This window comes from Gymnodraco acuticeps, unplaced genomic scaffold (genome assembly GCF_902827175.1).
Source record: "Gymnodraco acuticeps unplaced genomic scaffold, fGymAcu1.1, whole genome shotgun sequence".
Classification (NCBI taxonomy): domain Eukaryota; kingdom Metazoa; phylum Chordata; class Actinopteri; order Perciformes; family Bathydraconidae; genus Gymnodraco; species Gymnodraco acuticeps.
Genome location: NW_022990295.1, coordinates 7,503,909 through 7,524,713, shown reverse-complemented (window position 1 = coordinate 7,524,713; position 20,805 = coordinate 7,503,909). Strand labels below are relative to the sequence as shown.

The 20,805-nt window shown below is 41.9% G+C and overlaps 1 protein-coding gene across 1 annotated transcript; it reads left to right on the top strand.

Annotated features, from left to right (window-relative positions):
* Positions 1–2,768: 2,768 nt before the first annotated feature.
* Positions 2,769–12,822, top strand: pkdccb (protein kinase domain containing, cytoplasmic b). Its single transcript, XM_034222376.1, has 7 exons — positions 2,769–3,470; positions 4,075–4,200; positions 6,078–6,349; positions 6,631–6,710; positions 7,022–7,129; positions 10,906–11,082; positions 11,845–12,822. Exons 1-7 carry the CDS (start codon positions 2,874–2,876, stop codon positions 11,949–11,951), a joined length of 1,467 nt encoding a protein of 488 aa, XP_034078267.1. The 5' UTR covers positions 2,769–2,873; the 3' UTR covers positions 11,952–12,822.
* Positions 12,823–20,805: the final 7,983 nt, after the last annotated feature.

Genomic DNA, 20,805 nt, shown 5'->3' with positions numbered 1-20,805 from the left:
AATTGGCTCGGACATGAGCTACAGATGCTGCTTAATGTATGTGGGGAAGATGCACAGACAGTGGTGCTGTGTTCAATTAAAACGATCATTCAATTTGGACGTCAAGCTGTGGATCATGAATAATATGAATGTGCAACAGATTTATCTTGTCAGGGCTGATTAGGTGAATTAAGGTTGGCTATTTATTATTGTCAACGTCAATCAATAATGAGGAATCTGGGATAAAAATGCACCCAGCTATCAAATCCTGAGACATTTTATTGAATATATACCATGGGATTTACCAGTTGTGTTTTTTAACTGCTTTATAGATTAGCCAAACTCTTCAGAACAGCTTTTGGGTTGCAAGATTTTGTAAAATCCCTTTGACTGCCACTGAAAGCAAGTACCCTATCAAAATCATGTACAATTGCAGACTGAATGGATTAAACCACCCTAATATTGATTCATTAAGGCTTCAAGCTGCAGACTAAATCATCCTTACTGTATCTTTACCAAATAAGAAAGTTAAAAAATAACATTTTCACATGGTTCTTAATGTTCTTACGGTGCCTAATGAACCGAGAACAAAACCCATCAATGAACCAAGTTTAAACCATAACTCTTCATAAAGGTGTCTTATTCAAAAAGTAGTATACTCTGTAGAAGCATAGAGCCAATCATTCATCATAATATATTTACCTGTGGTAAGCCTGCAGTCATTACTCAATGATGAATGACAATGTAGCTCTTAAATAAGGAAGATATGAGGAGAGATAAAAATATAAAAGAAAGGAAAAAGGAAAATAAAATAAAAATGTCTTTTCGGAAGAGAAGTGAGAGTCACAGCTGACCGGCACAAAAGAAAGGAGAAAGTGTCACAGCAGACCTTGCACTAATGAGGCGGCCGCTGGTCTGGCTCTGGTTATAAATATGAATCATGGCACAGAGCCCTCGTGTCTCAGGGGCCACCCCAGAGGAAAGTAAAAAGGAAATAGATGTATTGGAATAAAGGCAAAGATCTGAAAAAGTAGGATGTGAGAAAGTCTGGGATATCTTTATTTGTATCTCAATTATGTGCTTCAGTGAGTCGTGATTGGCTGATTGATTCAAAACTGATTAATGGTGAAATGAGACGACTGACTCAGAGCTGCTATGAGAGAGGGAATCAGTCAGAATCTGAGTTGAAGAGATTTTTAGACTTCATGTTTAAAGCCTGCAGCTGAAAGCACTGAATGCTATAAGTGGACTTCCTAGATTAGACTTTCTTTGTGATCTCCATTCTCAAGTTTGTTTTGTGCACTGTTGTGCTTGGATTCAACAAGGCTGCTGTGTTGATGGTTGGCAGGGAGGATTCTGAGCAGCCTGTCTTGCAGCTGACATAATGCCTTGTTGACTCCAGACATGATTAACTTACTGTTGAGCTGCCACACATACACTCAAGAAAAAAATCTTCCAAATAACACATAACCAAAGCCTGACAGGCACGTACTGGGAAACACACACACATACACATATAATGAGAGGCTGAAGAGAGGGGGGTGGCTTCTGGCTGGTTCTGAGGTGACAGCCATGGTAATTTCCTGTGGCAGATCTCTGATGCGAAGGGAAACGCTTCATTACAGCTTCAGTGCAGCCTCAAGATCTGTGAAACAAACACAGTTGGAAAAAATAATGACAGGAAATTGAAAAAGTGGAACTGTATGGAGGCAAAGAGCAGGGTACTTTTAAACTGTGTGAGTTTTAAGTTACTATAATGGTTCTGATCAGTGATAAAAACAATCTCGTCAGTGGTTGTTTGTGATTGAAGACAAAAGGTGTTTTGCTGCCACCTGTTGGACATATTGTAATAGTGACAGCAGTACTCCAATCTCCTTTGTCTATCCAATAATCAAAAGAAATGTTTTGATGTATGGTGTTTTATTTTTAACATCACTTTAAGGCTAAAATAAGCTTATAGTTTAAATGAACCTGATATTTCCTTGATTTTATGAAATTGTTATTTTTCTTAATAATGTAGGTACATTTGAGAAACCGGCTCGAGATCGCTAGAATTTGAAAATACACAACCGAAGAAAATCTGCCACTTCCTTACAGAGCCCCTCCTCCAACACACACGAACGCGCACATGACCAATGAGAGCACGAGATAAGTTTGTGCCCCGATGGAAGGCTGATAGGCAGGGAGGCCATCCAGTTATTTTAGCCGGGCCGGCTCAGATGATTGGTCGTGCTTTTTACAGTATTACGGCTTCCATAGATGACATTTTTTAATGGATTTGTTGTCAAAGCACTTCAGATATTCATTGCTATCGGGATGTTAAGAGCATTCCATGAAATATAACAAAAAGTGTATCTCGAGCCGGTTTCTCAAACTTACCTACCCCACCTTTAATTCATATTTTACTTAGGCCTATACATTCATACCAACAAAGCATAGTTAATTGAAAATTAATCATCATACTAATTAAAAAACATACTTTATTTCTGTTGCAATCAAAGTTTAATTTTTAAAATGTTAACTCTTTTTAATTTTAGTTTTTTTGTGTGTGTCTGAGTCAAATAAAAAATGTACAATATTAATGGCCGCTGCATTTCTTCATGCTCTGCGGACGAAAGTCTGATTGCTGTTGTAAAATCAGCTGCGTAAAGGCGCTTTGACACGCGGATTGAGTGACAACATGAGGTCGAGCTCTCCTGCGAGGTTGTTCAGCGGGTGTAAAGTTACGAGCGGACAGGACACACCTCTAGAGGGAGTTCCCGGGGAGATGGAAACGAGGAGCTGATCACTCCTGCAGCAGAGAAGTCAGCAGCCCTTTCACTCTGAGCTGAGCGGAGGTCCGAGCCTGCGGCCGTGCGTCTCTCCAGCAGCAGTAGCCGTGCCACGGGAGGGAAATGCCCGGGATGGGCCACTCTTTACGCGCGGCAGCCCTCCTGGCTTTCGTGGTTCTCTCTATTTTGGTGTCACTCTTGATTAGCAGCGTGCAGCAGTTTGGAGCAGGAATATATCACTTTTCCAATGCAACTGTTGCTGGTGATGAGGAGGAGTTCGCGTCGCTCCGCGGGGCGTTGATTTACCAACTCAACCAGAGGCGCAAAGAAATCATTCCGCTGCTTTTACTTGATGGTGAGGAAACCTGGGAAAGTTTTTACCAACGTGATCAAACACAAGACTCCCCTATGGATTACAGTCTCTGGAATGAGATCACGCATGGCTCCAGGAAAGCGCATATGGATGAAATGGATTGCCAGTCTCTGGTAGACATGCAGGCGGTGGAGGTCCTCGGGTCTGGATACACTAAACTGGTTGTCAAAGTAAATCTGGCCGGAGGTCAGCCTGTTGCGTTAAAACTCGTCAATGAGCAGGGGATCGACATGGGAAAATGTGTGGAGGATTTTAAAGACCCTCGAGGGTGCCGTGAACTTGTTTCTTACAAGTTGAAGAAAGAAATAGTCCTGTTGCAGAGGCTGCAGCATCCTAACGTCATCAAGGTAAACTGCTCCCTCTGTCTGCCTTATGTGCTTACATTTAAAGAAAAAAACGTTTTTTTTCCCACTTGAATATTTAAGACCTCTGTCTATATATCAAATAAACGTTATAGACAATACATTGTAATGCATTAGAGACTTCTGGTCACTATTAAACACTGGTGCTAAGGCTGGAATATTATTAAGATTTTCCATATTCCTTCTCAAATTTCCCTTTGTCTCACACAGCTGGATGAAAGGCCACACTGGCTCTGCAGAAACCTTCCCATGTAATTAAATTAAATTCACTGACCCTCTTCTGACCTCTGGGTCCAGTTTGGCAAGAGCAGACAATGTGCCTCTGTCCCCTCTCTCTATCCCTGGTTGCATCTGAAACCCCCACAGAGTTTATTCACTCAAGCCATTACAGCCCAATTTAGACCTAGTTTGAATTAAACGGACAAGTTTGTTACTCCAGCAGCCGTGTGACAGCGGTGTGTCCAACAGCTCATGAGTCGATTAAGTTAAAGTGTACAGAGCACATTCCCCTCTAGACTAATATGAAAAGGCAGAAATCTTTTTTTCTCTTTCACTGTGACTAACTTACAGTTACTCTTCACTTCCGCAGCTCAAAGGTCACTGTGCAGGAGATGCTGGAGGAGGAGAGGGGGGGAAAGTCACAGTCATCCTGGAGCAGGGGAATCCTCTCCAGATGATCCAGCTGCTCCAGAGCCCCTGGGAGGACAGATTCCGGGTAAGATCTGACTTTCAGCTGTTCGATGCACATGGTCTTGTCATTGATCCTTTTCACTACACTGCGAACGGGGGAAGTTGAAACTCTGCCACATATTTAAACGTTATGGATGTGCAGGCTCTCGCTCCTCTTGGCAGTAGAGGCGGAGGTTGAGAGATGAGGGAGGCGGACATTTGAAACTCCTGAAGGTCTGACATCTGTCCCTCAGTGTATTTGATCAGGCCCTGCCTGGAATGGAGATGGGTCCTGGAGTTAATCCACTGCAGGCTAGGAATGTCATGTCATGTCATACACACACACACACACACACACACACACACACACACACACACACACACACACACACAGAGTTTTGGTCAACCCCCATCACAGGTATGCTCACAGTTGGAGTCAACAGAGGTTGAATTTACACTCCAGGGATCCGAGCGTGTGTGTTTGTGCATGGGTGTGTTAAAAGAGAGATTTTAGTTTTATAAACACAACAAAAAAAAGGAAAATTAGAATGCAAAGATAAATTATGAGTATATAGAAATCGGACTCCGACAGTAAACAATAGAAGTGCCATTATACTAAAAAGCTTAGAGAAAATAAAAAAAAATAAAATAAAAACAACCAACATGAAAATCAGGTAAACAGATCAGGACCGAGAAGGGTAAAACATAAAAAAGCGTACTGAGATGTAGATGTTAACAGTTCTAAGCCTTTCTTTTCATGTTGTACATAAATGTGAACATAGAAAGAAAAAAAAAAGTAGTTGGCATACATGTACACAGGGAACGGGGACCTACATGCCTTTCCACGTGAGTGAATATGATATTTTCCCAAAATAAACAGAGAAAGGAAAGAATGGATGCCGGGTCGTGCATGCTTTGTTTTTCGGATTAGCAAAAGTAACAGCACGGTCTGCAAGTATCATCCCAACTATGGGCCTCATTTTGCTACATCACCCAAATAGCCGTTCATAATACCCCCCTGGAGCTGCACGGCCTCTTTCAGCTACATTGCATCTGCGCTGGCTACAGTAATCCAGGGGTGTTCGGTTTCAGCCAGCCTGTTATTACTGTTCTTCGATCCCACCAAGTGACGTCCAAGAGACCCCGAGCATTACCTTACACTGCAGCTATGTTTGTAGTGTGACAAAATCATTTCATGCTCTGTCAGTGCGTGGCTAATGCCTTTATGTTGCCCTTAGTAGTCTACTTATTTTCTTTTTCTGTTTTATTGTAGGATTTAAAGAGTACTATAAAAGCAGTCTCAGGAAATGGCTTGCAAATGTGGCTGCAGAAACGTCTTAAAAGAGAATAACGCAATGTTTCTTTTGAGAGAGTTTTTATGTTTCACCATTTTTAGCAATATAGTAAACTTAATTACATTGTCCAATGGTTAACCTTTTTTTGCAGTGTTCAGCTTGACCACCATGAACTATTTTGGGTATCCGAGCATTTTATTAAAGGATTTTATTTGACAACAAGTGGCACTAAATTGGAGGGAAGCCTGTAATCCAGTCATTTCTGTTGAAGTACAAAAACTAAAACAAGGCTACAAGTAGGGCTGAAAGTAACAATTGTTTTAGTTATTGAGTACCTTGAGTTTTTTCTTTTTCATCAAATAATAGTCTTTATTTAAAGCATAAATGCAACATAAAAAATCCCTAATTTCAGGTTTTCCATTATAATTACTGATGTGTTTTTCCTTCTAGTAAACAGTTTTTTGTGTCTAAACTAACAACAAAACTAAAAATAACCATTACACAACACTAAAATATGAGCAAACCCTCCCAATCCAATCGTAGCGTATGAGATGACTACATTTGTGGCCTTTGCATGTTACTGTGCACATAAACAACTAGTCATCCATCTGATTTTAATCCTCCTCAGGTGTGTCTGGACCTGGTTCGGCTCCTCCACTTCCTGTCCCAGTCTCCCCTTGGCTCCGTGGCTCTGCTGGACTTTCAGCCCCGGCAGTTTGTCACCGTGTCCGGGGAGCTGAAGCTCACCGACCTGGACGACGCCAGCGCCGAGGAGACCTCCTGTCAGACACACGCAGACTGCACCCTTCAGTTTCCACACAGAAATTTCACTCTGCCGTGCTCGGCTAAGGGAGTGTGTGAGAGCTTGAATGAGAAGAGGAACATTTACAACGCCTATAGGTAAGAAAAGTGACACGTTTACGACATAATAGACTTGTGATGGATGGATGTTTAAATATCGTTGTCTTGGTGAAGACATACAGCTGGAAATGTGAGGTTTGATGAAGGAGGTGTGGTAAATAAATTGGTAGTTTTTAGTGGAAAATAAGGAGTCTTTTCTGTTTTAAAAACAGACCGCTTTATGGACTGTTTGTTTTAACACTGGTGTGAGACATGTCATGTTCTGCTATGTGATGGGGCTTGTCTGTCTGTCTGACTGAGTTGTCTTTGCCTGGCCTTAGGTATTTCTTCACCTACCTGCTGCCTCACCAGGCCCCGCCTGGCTTTACACACCTGGTAGACCACATCATGAACTCCACAGGTGAGGATGAGAGACGTCTTGACATGACAGGACGCTCACTATTGAAGATCAGAAAGCAAATCATTCCATTATTGCAGTCGTGTAATGACATGTCTCAGTATAAGTGCTTCTTTTGAATGAGCTTGACAAGATGCTTCATGACATGTTACAAGGTAGTGAAAACAATTTGTAATTTGTTGAGATCACACAACTCTGATAAGACAGGAAACACATAGTGAAGGGAAAACAAATCATTCATATTGGATAGTATGACAATAAGCATGTAGTCAGTTAGACATTTTATCAGATTGTAATGCATCTTGTGTGCCCAGGGGAGCTAAAAGCTGATATCAATCATACGCTGGAGGCCTTTGAACACATCCTCCTGCTCTATAAATCTGGCCTGCACCTGGACAACCTGCCTCCATCAATAATCAGAGGTAAGAGCTCGTGGAATGAAGCCTGCTTTTTATAAAGTACAGTGGGCCCTCTTGTAGACCCTTTTCCTTTCTTCTTGGAGAGAATGCTTGGCTCTTTTTATCCCCCCCTTTTTAGGGAAAACTCAGACAGTCTATACCTCTGTTTTCATTTTGTATCTTTAGAAAAATGAAGGGGGGGTTGTTCTGCCGCTCTGGCTGTTTTGACAGGTTTATTAGGCAGCTGGAATGAGAGGACAAGACCAACAAAGCGGGATTAATCCTGCATGTCTCTGGCTCAGAAAGCGCAGTCAGCGTTCATTTAAAAAAACAGTGCTAGGATTACATCGAATTTTTCTGTTCAGCCTTTCAGGATAGTCGATTGTTTTGATACACTTTTTGTCCAATTTTTGCATCTTTGGATTGAACAAGTAGTTAACATACTTTCAGAATATTCACACAAAGCACTTTCTTTATACACTTTAAGTCGTACTGGTATGCTTTCAGTATTAGCACTGAAAGTCCTTCACTTTTCTTCTCTTCAACTCCCTCCACTCACTTCACTGCGGCCCCCCTCCTGCTGCTCCTCTCAGCTCTATGAAATATTAATAACAGAATGACTGGCTGCGTTCCTGTGGTGAGATTTTCCGTCCCCCCAGATGCTGGACTGTTTATATAGCAGCGCTTTGTGAATTTAATCACAGATTCAGAGTAAAGAGGCCTGGGCGCTGAGGCTGACACCAGGAGGGAATGTTCTAGCTTAACAAGGAGGTGCCATGAGTCAACCCTGCTGCTGCGAAGTGTGTGTGATAAGACTCCAAAAATGAGTGTGTGCGATATATAAAACAGAGGTGTTCTGTTAACATCTTAAATGCACTTCAGTATAACCTAGTTTAGCGTAATTTAGCTTGGTTGAGTTTTATTCATAGTTCAATATATTGGCAAATAGGCCTACATGTATTTACTGCATTCCTAAAAGTTAGATGAGAACATTTATACAACTCCTAACAGTATCTAATGTAGTATGTAATATGCAGCTAATTTATCTCAAGGACAGAAAACGGTTGCTATTAGCTAGACTGGCTCTATGCAAAATTCAAAGTATCTGCTAAAAAGCTAGTTTTTGAGTTGACAAATTATATTTTTGTTGAAATACTTTCTCCAAAGTCGTTATTATTCCTTAAAAGTGGAATTAGGTGGACTTTGATACAGTTAGACGGAGCCTAGCTGCTTCCACTCTTTGTTCTTTGTGCTATTCTTTTTCTAATGTAACTCTCCCTTAGTGGCAAACATTGATGTTCCCAAAATGTCAAACTGTTGCACTATTGGAATAAACAACCAGAAGAGAGAAGCAAGGATGGTGCAATTTTGTGTTAAAAACACATTGGCTCATTAATATGTCTCTTCTGGGAGAGAAAAAAAATAGAATTGCAGCCAAAGAACCAGCGAAGCTTGATAAAACAAGCCAAATAGCAACACATCTCATCGCAAGTGTGTGTGCATGTGTGAGAAGACTCTCATCAAGTCCTAATTTGAAATTGCTGACAGATGGAGACTCATTGGTAATGTGAATGTAGCTTCTCCACAGCTGAGATCATTTGTGATTTGATGGAGGAGAACAACATCTGGTCAAGACGTATTTAATTAAAAGTATGAATTTAGTTGTGTGAAAAAGGCAAGGAGTGAATTCATTTAGGTCCTGACATTCATGAATAAATTCTTCACATTACTTTCACTGCAAAGCTGTGTTCCCGTCCTTCATCCTAAACACAAAGAGCTTATATTCATACGTCTCTGTCTCCTCGACAGCTGAGGCCTGCCACCCTATAGCTGCCCAACAGGCCTCTTTTTGCTCCCCTGAGAAGGATCCTTGAAACACTCCTTCTCATTGTTCCCTTTGCTCAAACCCAGAAGGCAGATCCTCGTGTCCCTTTCCTCTTAACAATACCCTCACACACACTCACACTGGCTCCTGCCATTTAGGAAGGTTAACAGTTTGTAACGAGGTGCCTACTTCGTACAGACTAGGCTTTTGTCCTCTTCTGGTGAGTGTGTGTGTGAGAGAGAGAGTGAGAGAGTGAGAGTGTGAGAGAGAGTGAGAGAGGTGAGAGAGAGAGAGTGAGAGAGAGAGAGAGTGAGAGAGAGTGAGAGAGAGTGAGAGAGAGAGAGTGAGAGTGAGAAGCGCTTGAGCGCTGCGTGCAGCGTATTCGTGCAGCGAGCGCGAGAGCATCGCTGCGGTGCAGGCCGCATGCCGTGCGCTCGAGTGCGAGCGCGTGCTTCGATCGTGCGCGTTCTCTCTCTTGTCTCTCGCTTTGCTCCTCTTTCTCTATGCTCTCTCTCTCTCTACTCGCGCTCTCTCATTCTCTCTCTCTCTCTCGCTCACTCTCTCTCTCTACTAACTCTCTGCTCTCTCTCGCTCTTCTCGTCCTCTCTCTCTCTTCGCGCGCTCTCTCTCCTCATCTCTCCTGCTCTCTCTCTCTCGACTCATCACCATCTCTTCTCCTCTCTCGTCGCTCTCTCTCTCTCTCTTCCTGCTCTCTTCTACTCTTTCTCTCTCTCTCTCTCTCTCATCTTCTTCTCTCTCTCTATTACTCTCCTCTCTTCTCTTCTACTCTCCTCTCCTCTCTCATCTCTCTGCTCTCTCTAGGAGCGAGAGAGAGAGCTAAAGCTAAACATGCTTCTTTCTCCTGCTAATGTGTAGCAGATGATTTAAGGCCAGATTCACAAGAAGTCTGACTGAAAGAGTTATAATGATGAATGTGACGCAAATGTTAGGAAGGTGGAGGGAAGTGATTTTTCAGTGTGGAGAAAAGCTCAAAAAGGTGTCAGATTTTTACAAAGGCCGTAATAGGTTATGGCCATTAATATGTATAATGCAAAAACTATTTTACCGTAAGCTTTATTCAAACAAAAATTACAAGGGTTTTATGGTTCAAGCTTCTCAGTTTTGAAGAATTTCTTCTTTTTCTTTTGTGCATGTGAAAATGAAAAGAAAATGGCAGCTATAATTTAAGATGAACATGTAAAGCTGCTTGCACATGCATCAGACATAGAACATATTTTGAGGCACATCTCAGGGCTTTAAGAGGTTTAAAATGATAACTAAACACCTCTATATGTACATATATACCAACTTTTTATTGGTGTTTTTTGCCCTCACAAAAGCACGGAAGAGGATTCGGGCCACATGATTTTTTTTTGGGAGGATTTGAAAAATAGACTTTTTTTCTCAGAATTCTGAGAAAAAAGTAAGAATTCTTCGTTCTGACTTTTTTCTCAGAACAAAAAAAAAACATTTTTTTTCAAATCCTCCCAAAAAAAAAATCATGTGGCCCTAATCCTCTTCCGTACAAAAGGGATTTATACAGATTATATAGACAATACGTTTTACATCACTTCTTTATAGTATGTTTTTATCATGGTGAAACACATCCTTTCTTTTATTACAAAAAACACATCCTTCTGTTGTTACTGATTTCACATTTTACTTTAAAAAAAACAAGTGAATATAAATGAATTTATGTTTTAGCTTTTTAACCGGTCAATCATAACCATATTAGTTATCCTGAGTCAGTGAGAGCTCTGTAGTTACATGACAAAGTGTAATATGCTGTATTTTCACCTTCAACCTGTTTTTTGTGGTTCTTTTTCATGATCTTATCTGTATTCTCTTCATTTGATGCTGCACAGTATCGGTTTCCCCGAAGGAATGATTCAACTTGAATCTTATCCTTGGAGAGCACTTGGAAATCTTTCAGTAGCCTCATGTGTTGAAGTGGCATCTTTTCCTCTGTGGTTAGATTACACCGTGATGCGAGGCATGGGGACCTCGGGGGACACGGAGTATCGCTGCTGGCCGTCCTACAGCCAGCAGGGCTGCCTGCTGTCCGTCCACAGCGCCAGAGAGGCAGCGTTCATCTGCAACTCCCACTCTCAGTGCAACAGCTTCACTCTGACGGGGCAGAAGACATGGACAGGTTAGTAAAGCCACTGAGAAACTTATTTTATTCTGTTTTGAGATGTTTTTAACACATTGCTAGTTACACATGTGTTCCAGCTCACTTTAATGTCGAAAGTCATTACATGAACTAAATCATCCAAACACACAAATTACTCTATAATAATAAGCATGTATAATTACCCACAAAATCACTTCTGACTAAGGCCCCGGCTGCACTAAATTATATTATATAGATTCGTTATTCATTTGTTTTAAAGCTCAATAAATAACAAGAAGACCTTTGACCGGCACTTTTATAATTTTGTCCGGAAGATTTAAACTTTAATACACGTTGACTGGCGAAAAACTCTGCCCGGTTCCCTCGGCTCCCACCGCGGAGAATAAACAGAAGGGCAACCATGACAACCATGCTTCTTCGCTGCTTTTGTGGAGGAAGTTACAGCGCCACGTACAGGCTCCTGCATATGTACTGCAGCTTCTCCAGCGGTTGGAGCTAAACGGAGCTGTCTCGTGTGGACAGACACTATCCGGTGAATATTGCGTGTGGACGGAAGCTTTTTTGCGTTTGCGTTAATCCTATGCGTTTAGCCGTTTTCCTCCTCGTGTGGCCGGGGCCTAAGACTGCTGAGTAAACGTATTCAGATGCAGCTCTTTTAATCTGATGAAGCTTTTAAATGTTCTGTTAAAGGAACTCAAGTCAAGACCTGTTACTTTATTGATGTTGCAGATGTGTTTAACATGCCTCTTTTCCTCTTTTCTTTTTTTCCGTGCTGTGCAGGTCGCCTCCTGGCCTCTTTCAGGAGCAGCTTCAGTCATCTGGTGCCCGATGGGACATCAGAGGTGTATGTGAAGAAAACCAAAGCTCCTGAAACCTCCACAGTGTGACGCGAGGAACAAAAACAGAACATTCCTGTTTCAGTGCAGCCACAGAGTGGGATGAGAAAAGTGGGATGAGAAATAACTAGCGAAACATTGCGCTTAAGATGAGAACTGTGTTCCTCCTTGTGAACATGATGAAGGCTGCTCGGCTCTCTGGGTTTGCAGGAGGAGCGTATAGAGGCCGGGCTGAAGAGGCGTTTGAAGTGAGGCAAGTGAATGTGATGTATTTATAGGGCTTCTGCTCAGTGACTGTTTGATCTGCCTGCCAGCTCACTGCCTCTGCCAACTATTTAAAGGGATTTCCCTTCAGGTACAATTAAGGAGGGAGAGCCTTGTGCACTCGACATGTTTTTTTTTCTACCTATATTTGCCATGTGTGTTGGCTTTCGTTGTGAGGCCGGGTCCCCATAGTAGGATTTTTAAGCCAAAGAGGTAATAAGAACAGCGGCTGCAGCTCAGCGTTTGAAGCCTGAGGACGAGAAAAGAAAACAAGCTCTTATACAAATACACTTTGATGTTAATGCGCTGAGGTTGCGGCTGTTTTTTCATGGTTCCCTGCTTAGCTGCGCTGTGGTATGAGATGGCAACAACCATGTAAGCATTTCCACATCAACAATGAGCAAATGATTAAGACCATTCCAGATCAGTCTGTTTTTTTACATACTTCTTTAAACCTAGTTTATATTGCTTAGTTCATAAATATTGATGTGATCGAATGAAATGTAATTGTTCTTACATGATTGTGCATTATAGCTTACGTGCACCTTGTGGGTGATACTTTTATTTTCAATGAAAAATGATTCACTTTATTTTATACTTCACTTATTGTAATTGTACAGTTTTACAATTTTGTAATTATATACATGTATTGTTTTTACTTTTTGCTGTTGTGTTCATTTGCATTTTTAATACATTTAGTCTACCTTTTAACTAAAAGCCTGTTTATTGTGTGTGTGTGTGTGTGTGTGTGTGTGTGTGTGTGTGTGTGTGTGTGTGTGTGTGTGTGTGGTGTGTGTGTGTGTGTGTGTGTGTGTGTGTGTGTGTGTGTGTGTGTGTGTGTGTGTGTGTGTGTGTGTGTGTGTGTGTCTGTGTGTGTGTGTGTGTGTGTGTGGCCTAGCATTACTATACTTGTGGGGACCTAAATCTGTTTACACAGTCACGTGTGGGGACTCTCCTCCCTTATGGCGACAAATTGGAGGTCCCCATGAGGGGAATCATTCATTTTAGGGTGAAGACTTGGTTAGGTTTAGGGTTAGGCATGTGTTGGTTAAGGTTAGGATAAGTCTCCAGGAAATGCATGTAAGTCAATGTAATGTCCCCTGAAGTGATGTATACATGGTGTGTGTGTCAGCAGGGGAGGTGAAACTTGAATGTGTATACTGACCTGGTTTTGTGTGTTTTTAAATCCTTTATCTGCTCGCGTGCCCCCACATCTACAATCTGTCTCCCATTTGAATGGGTGAGACTGCAAACCTACGGAGCTCCGCAGAGTTTGCACAATACCAGAGGAATGCATTCAAATGCCCCGTCATGCTGAGCTCATTATGAGGCTTAATTAATACATGCAAATTAGCTTACTTACCGTCCCTTTCTCATGTTGAGAGAGGGGGCATTACTGTAAGACAAAGGCAGTCATCAGGACAATCAGAGGCCAATCTGTGGTTAGCACACGAATGGGCTTGCCATCTGTGCCTGCCAGGAGGAGCTGGGTGAGGTTGAGATAAGGGCAGGATTGCAGGTTGAAGGATTTGTAAAGTCAGGACTTGTAGCAGCAACAGAATCTAGTGGGAGAGAAAGAGCAGACCAAATACCAGTGATGACCTGATATGAGCCAGACTTCAATAATACAGCATCCCCCACCCATTATATATTTCCTGTTGCTGTTTAAAGGGGGGAAAACCAGAGAAGAAATTTAAAATAAAGTATAAACATTTATCAGAAAAAAATAAGAACACTAAACTAAAGTGAAATGAAATAGAGATATGTTTGAATGTGTTGACTCCTTTGGCATTCATCCATACAACCACCACTGACGTGAAAGGGCACGTCTTCTCTACAAATTACACTTTGATGACTGAGACACTGGAGGCCTCTGGGTCCTGTTTGCCTCATGTTGGTCCCTTGTTGTCTGGACAAAGCTGGCTGATTAGAGTCTGATTGTGGAGATAAGAAGTCTGAGTCAGATGAGATAAGAACAAACCAACTCACTGGACCAACACAGCAGGACTGGTTGGATGTGGGGGAAATAATCCCCCACAAGATGTGTGCTTTATCTATGCAACAGTAAATAGGCTTTCTACCTCAGTGAATGAAATGCAGATAGCCACCAAACAATCAACATTCGATTTGTAAAAGGAATGGCTCTGGAATTAAGGCTTATTTGCTTTCCTGCGGAGAGTTAGAGGAGAAAATGGATAGCTCTGTCATGTCTGTAGCTACTGATGAAGCCAATTAAGCTAGCACAAAGAGAGCCTTTTGGTTTCCTTTATTTAATTTTGACACAGTTGAAGAATGGTTTTGTAATGATTGATAATACCAATCTCACATGGTAAATGTCTGGTAAATTCAAGGCTTAAGCTAGCAGTTAGCTTAACATGGATACAGGCTCTCAAATGGAAAACAGTTGGCCTGGGCGGTGCCAAACGTAAAGTAGCTTTAGAAAGAAGTAACTGCTACTAAGTCACTGCCAAGGATTAGTGTGTCACAAAAGTGGTGTCGTTGTCAAATCTTGGTAAACACTAATATTTAGAGATGCTTAGAATTAGATTTTTTTTTACAATTTGAGGTAGCCAGGCTAGCTTTTTCCAGTCTTTGAGCAAAAGTAGCTAGCTTATGAATGGCTGACTCAAGCTGGTCACACCGCATAACTTTCAAACCATTTAGTCAGTAGTATGTAACACATGATCATACAGAGCTCACAACTCCTCAAGTGATAAGCTTTTAATTTATTGAATTTTCCAGCTGCGTCTCATCCTCCTCCACGTCGCCTAGGAGAAGAAAACGTCTGGCGTCTGACTGTTTGGTCTTGGCGCTCCCTTTGACAGAGCTAATGGATGTTCTGGCAAAGTCTGTAGCTTGCGCACATTGTTTTTATTTAAATGTTTTTTTGGCAAAGGCAAAGGGATGAAGAAATTGATTAATTGGGTCATTCAGTTGAATTTAGTCTATATTCACAATGGTGTGTCTATTTTCATGTTCAGAATGTTGTAGTGTGTGGTGTAAGCATCATAAACGGCAGTTGTTCAAGAGGAGGTCTTCACAGCGTACCTTTTGTATTCTCATTTGAGTCTGAAAGTACTCTCTTTCTTCCCTCTGACTTTGTTTATATAGCTGGAAATATGTGTGGAGGTTTGAAGGTTGAGCCCCTCTGAGCTTTTTCTGTTTGTTTACTTATGAAAGTCATTTTTTTGTTAAGGGATGTTTTCATAATTTGCATGGTGGTGAAACGTTTAAAACCATCATGTGGTATTGTTCCCTTTATGTTCATGTGTGGTACAATGTTCCTCTGTTTTTAACCGTGTAATTGACAAGTTGATCTTTTTTTTATAAAAAGGTTCAGGGAATGAGCGGGGGTGCAGACAGATTGTTTTTTTACTCAGCTCCATACCCTCCATTTCTGTTTTTTTAAGTTTCCAGTTTCACCCGACTTGTTTCCGTCGGGTTTTATTCATGACCTCCATCTGGAAATAATATATGTTCATGAAAACAAGCCATCAGCAATTTTAGGGAAGAGTTCTATGTGTGTGCAAGAGCAGGGAGGGGGACACAAGGGCCTCTTCTCTAGGGTTCAGGCTCCACCAATGTAGCAGTGTTAGTGCAGTGAGAAAGACATGAGTAAACTAAGAACCAAAGCACCTATCATTCTCTCTTCAAATCCTGCTGCAATGCATTTGTGGTCTCGCTTAAGTCTTTGATTCGAATGCAAAGTTAGTCATCAAATGCAAGAAACCGCAGCTGATGCTGGGAGAAATTACGTGTCAGGCAGGCCTTTGGCAGAATGTTTGACCTTGGCTCAGCCTAAAAATATGCATTAACTCAGTGAAAGCCTGCATAGTTCGGCAGGAAAGAAGATCTGGCTTGTGTTTGAGTTACTCACAGGAGCGTATGCAGCCTGTGACGAGAGAGATAGAGCAGATATTCACTCGACTCCGGGCTCACAGAACACCTCTGTGCTTGTCTGCCGCCTTGGCTGCGGTACATAGGAGACCAGCCGGTCACACCTGAGAGCCTCTGAAGAGTAGCCAGACATTTAGCCGGCCCGTCCCGAGCACAGAGGCTTCTTAGTTTGCAGGTCGCTGTCTGTATATCTAACTAACTATTTGCCTGTCTGCCTGGAGCTGATACAATCTCTTTTAGAGCCATAATGGCTTTAGCAGGCCCTGAAGGAGAGAGAGCAAGTAGGTGTGTGTGTGAGGAGAGGTTTTCATTTCTGCCTGTCTGCGTTAGGGGGGGGGGGGGTGGCCAGATCATGTTTTAAAAGCCCTGAAGTTAACCCCAGTCAAAAGGTTTATGCCTACCACTAAAGCCACAGAGGCATCTTGAAAGGTGTAATAGCTCAGTTGTATCCAGTGACATCTCCATGGACCCACTGCATGGCTTCCTGGTGTAAAGCGAAACTGCATTGCTGTACAATTTGCCTGAAAATTGAGACTTGTTTAAGTTCAGAGCCAGCTTTCAAACATTATTTAATTATACCGGTGTTTTCTCTCCATTGAATGTCTGGAGCCACACTGGGTTGGTATTGCACAACCTTTTTTTGGTTATGAGATCCCCACATGTTCTGCGGCCCTGCATTCCCTCCCACTGAAACACAGCAGCAGTCTGGGTCATTTTTCTTTTGAACCTTCCCCCACCTCTCTTCCTCACCAGTCCATCCATCATACAGAGTCTCTGGAACCTCCTTTCACCCCACCCGTGCTCCCCTGTTGCTGCCTGCTGCCCTCCCTCTCTGTATGAAACGCTCCTTCAGGCCAAAAACTCCAGTTTTACAATTAATTTTAGCCTCTGCTGTTAAATTGTTCCACTCCACACACAGCTTCAACCATCCACCAGTGTCCTCCTCCTGCCAATCTTCCACTGCTACCGTCTTTTTTCCAAGTCACAGCCCACAACTTTTGTGAAGCATCTGGAGTTTCCCCCATCTTTCAACCGGCTGAGACCTGAGGGCAGGGCTGCCGAGGATCAGGAGGAGGTGTGTGTGTGTGTGTGTGTGTGTGTGTGTGTGTGGTGTGTGTGTGTGTGTGTGTGTGTGTGTGTGTGTGTGTGTGTGTGTGTGTGTGTGTGTGTGTGTGTGTGTGGTGTGTGTGTGTGTGTGTGTGTGTGGTGTGTGTGTGTGTGTGTGTGTGTGGTGTGTGTGTGTGTGTGTGTGTGTGTGTGTGTGTGTGTGTGTGTGTGTGTGTGTGTGTGTGTGTGTGTGTGTGTGTGTGTGTGTGTGTGTGTGTGTGTGTGTGTGTGTGTGTGTGTGTGTGTAAGTGTAACTGCTGTTCAAATCAAAGTGCCTGCCTTTTGTTGCGTGGTCTGGAATCCCCTCCGTCACACCTCGGCCGTTTCTCAGCAGGGGGACACACTGCCCCCGGCCAGAGGAAGACTTCCTTCTTTACAGTTAATTCTCTACCGGAAATACAACAAGACCCCTCTCTGAGTCAAACAATTATGTACACAATACATTTGATTGAGGACTCTTGATTTGATAAGCTTTTCCAACTTATTCAAACACAACCCTTAATTTGCACATAACATTTGACCTTTTCATTTCACGCACAATTAACAACCACTCTTCTTGCATCTTGTTAAACTCTTAAAGACTTCTTGCAACAAAAAAACACGTGTATGCCAGATGAGGAAAAATGTGATTAATCAGAATCCTAAAGTATTTTACTATTTCCTATAGTGCTTCCTCTTTAGCTTTTGTGTGTGTTACCAGATGTCTGGTAGTATAGATGTCAGATTCAGTGTACGGCAGTCTCTTGTCATCTTATGTGTAAAAGGCAAACATATTAGCCATGACAGGGAATATAAAATGAGCTTACTTTAATTGCTTTCTGTCTTCTTTGATACAATGCAGCGCAGCTTCAGTTGCATTGTGCAGGTTGTTAAACCTGTAGAGAGCTGTGAAGAGAGCTCTTTGCCACAAGTCCCCAATTAGGGTTCTGCCCACACAGCCATAAAACAGTTAGGGGAATCATTCTGAGGCCGTTAGATTTAACGCTATTAAGAGTTCATTAGTACCTGCATACACAACTGCTGCTGCAATGGGAGGATCATTAACATAGACCTGTTAAAGAAGGCTAGAGGCCTTTTCACTCGTATTAACTTAATGCTCCCTTTTTGCATTCACCTATAGAGGCACAACTCAAAAATATATATTGACTCTATTTTTGTCTTTATGCAGTGTGAGAAGAGCTCCTTATAATTGGTTGGAGTGAGGCTGTCCAAAAAACATCTCTTAGTTCAGGCTGCAGCTAAAATAGTAACTATCAACTTTGGAAGTTATGGAGTACCACCAGATATACATTTTTTATCTGGCTTTATTTTTAAATGATTAATAACATTGTCACCTTTCAAACTTTTGATTCAACACCAAGTTCCTAACTGGTCAAATCTATGAAATCATCAATTGTTATGTCTAAATGATAAATCTGTTTGATTTTTCACCTAAAACATCATAAATCACAGGACTTAATATGTAGCATTATACACACTATAACACAAATATTTCAACGCTTGTCGATTCGCAAGATAATCAGACACCATCAATCTAAACTGCTGCAGTATATGAAACCATTCTGTGTGTGCAATGCAAAATGGGATCTGCAGATAAAACAAACGACAAAACAGTGCGGTAAAGTAATGTTCCCTTTAATACATAGTAAGTACAATATAAAATAAATGTAGAATGCACACGGCAAAGAATGTAAACAATAGAGTAGAGTACATCTTATATAAACTGCACCTAATTAACTGTAGAGAGCGTAGTATAAATAAATAAACACTGGTGCACCGAGCGGATGTGAACTGAAGAAAGTGGAAGCAACTTGTTGAGAGACACTGACACAGGGGAGGGGAGAGAAAGAAAAACATCTGTAGAAAGAGAGAGCGGTTTAGCAAGAGGTCGACAGAGACAGTGATGGAGAGAGAGAAAATGAAGAGAAAGGGCAATGCGCTAGAGAGGCCACCATGCAGTTTGTGGAAGAGGATGACTAATGACAAAACGCAGGGCAGTTATTACTTCCACTTTGATCTTTCTTCATGTCCAGATAACAGGCAGAATAGTAGCTTCTTTGTGAGATGTATCAAAGGAAACATACACAGTTGACAATGAACAACTGTTAATTAGACCTACTAACTTTAGACAAATGTTCTAACATTTCTAAGAATCTTCCAAACATGATCCACAAGGATCCACATAAAGTCCAATTTAATGTTTTCATAGATGTTAGACCTCTTGTCTTTTGACAAACTGTTAAGTCATATAAAAAGGTACTTTTTACCATCTTGTACCGTTCCTTTTACAGCTATTAGTGCCTCTTAGTATAGCTTTTTCCTTTAGTGTTGGTGTTCCTATCACTCTCTTTAGGAGCATATTATCGTTCTTGTTATTGTAATATAGGCTTTTTTTAATTGACTAAACTAATTAGCCTGTGTGTTGTAGGTATTAATATAAATAAATATGTTCCCGAATGTCCAGCTTCAGCCTGACTTTGGTTCATCAGTGCAGGTAAACATTGCATTGTTTATAGCAAATGCAAGATAAGTCCTGAAAACTCACATTAAACCACTTTACAATCTAATTAAGCATCATTTGTGGACCATTTTGGACACTCTGGGGTATATTACCTCAGCCGAAGTAATAGCATGCCATAATTAGTGAGTAAAAACAGTCACAGGGGTAGATGATCCACTTTCTGTTTGCCAGAGCGAGAGGGGTCGAGAGGTCTTTATGGGGTGAAGGTTTAGGATTTGTTTGCAAAAGAGGCTTCAGGCTCTTCTGCAAACAAGAGCCGGAGATCAAACATTAAACTGGTCCCGGTGTGATGGCCGGGCTGCTGTGCTGAGTTGGGGTGGTCACTGACAGGACAGATAACAAAGCAAGAAACCCTCCAACATCTCATCCCTGTGTTTTCTCAAAATCTCAAGATAACCCATGTCACTGGCACTAAGTCTTGACCTCTGACACTGTTCCTGCTGGACACGCCTGACCCCACTCAGTCACATGCTAGACCTCTCCCTCGTGATAATCCTCCCAGTCAAGTGACAAAGGGTCAGCTGAGTAAGCTGAAAAGTTATTTAGGAATGAGGGGTTTGGAAAGGTTGGCGACAAGCTTAAGTATGTTCTGAGGAACGTTTGTGCACTCAAGTGGGCCGGTAATCTGTACAGCATTACGAAGTGCCTGGCGTGCACTTTTCTTTGTCTCCTCCATTATGAAAAGGCTTTAGAAAGAAACACAAAGCTGGCTGCGACCTTTGGATTTCCCTGCTTTTTCTCCTACATGGATTATTCTTAATGAAGCGTCTTAACTTCTTGTCGGTCTGGTCTACCAAACAGAAAATATTTTTGTTTTACTGCTTCCCTGCCCGTCTGTTTGAGTTTTGTAGGAATTGGCAGCAGAAGCAACTCCTCGGAAACTTTGCCTCTGGCCTATTTATTAGAAATAAAACAGACCATTGAGATTAAGTTTAGCTGTCAGAATTGCAGTCTTGAAAACATAGTCACTTGACCCTAGACATTTCTTGGTATCCAGGCTATTTGAGAAACCTAAGACAACAAAGGATTTCTCCTGATGTGAACAAGCTACCATGCAATGAGACACAAGCGCCACCTAGAGGAAGAGCTAGTGCGGCCAAAAAACACAACTCAGCG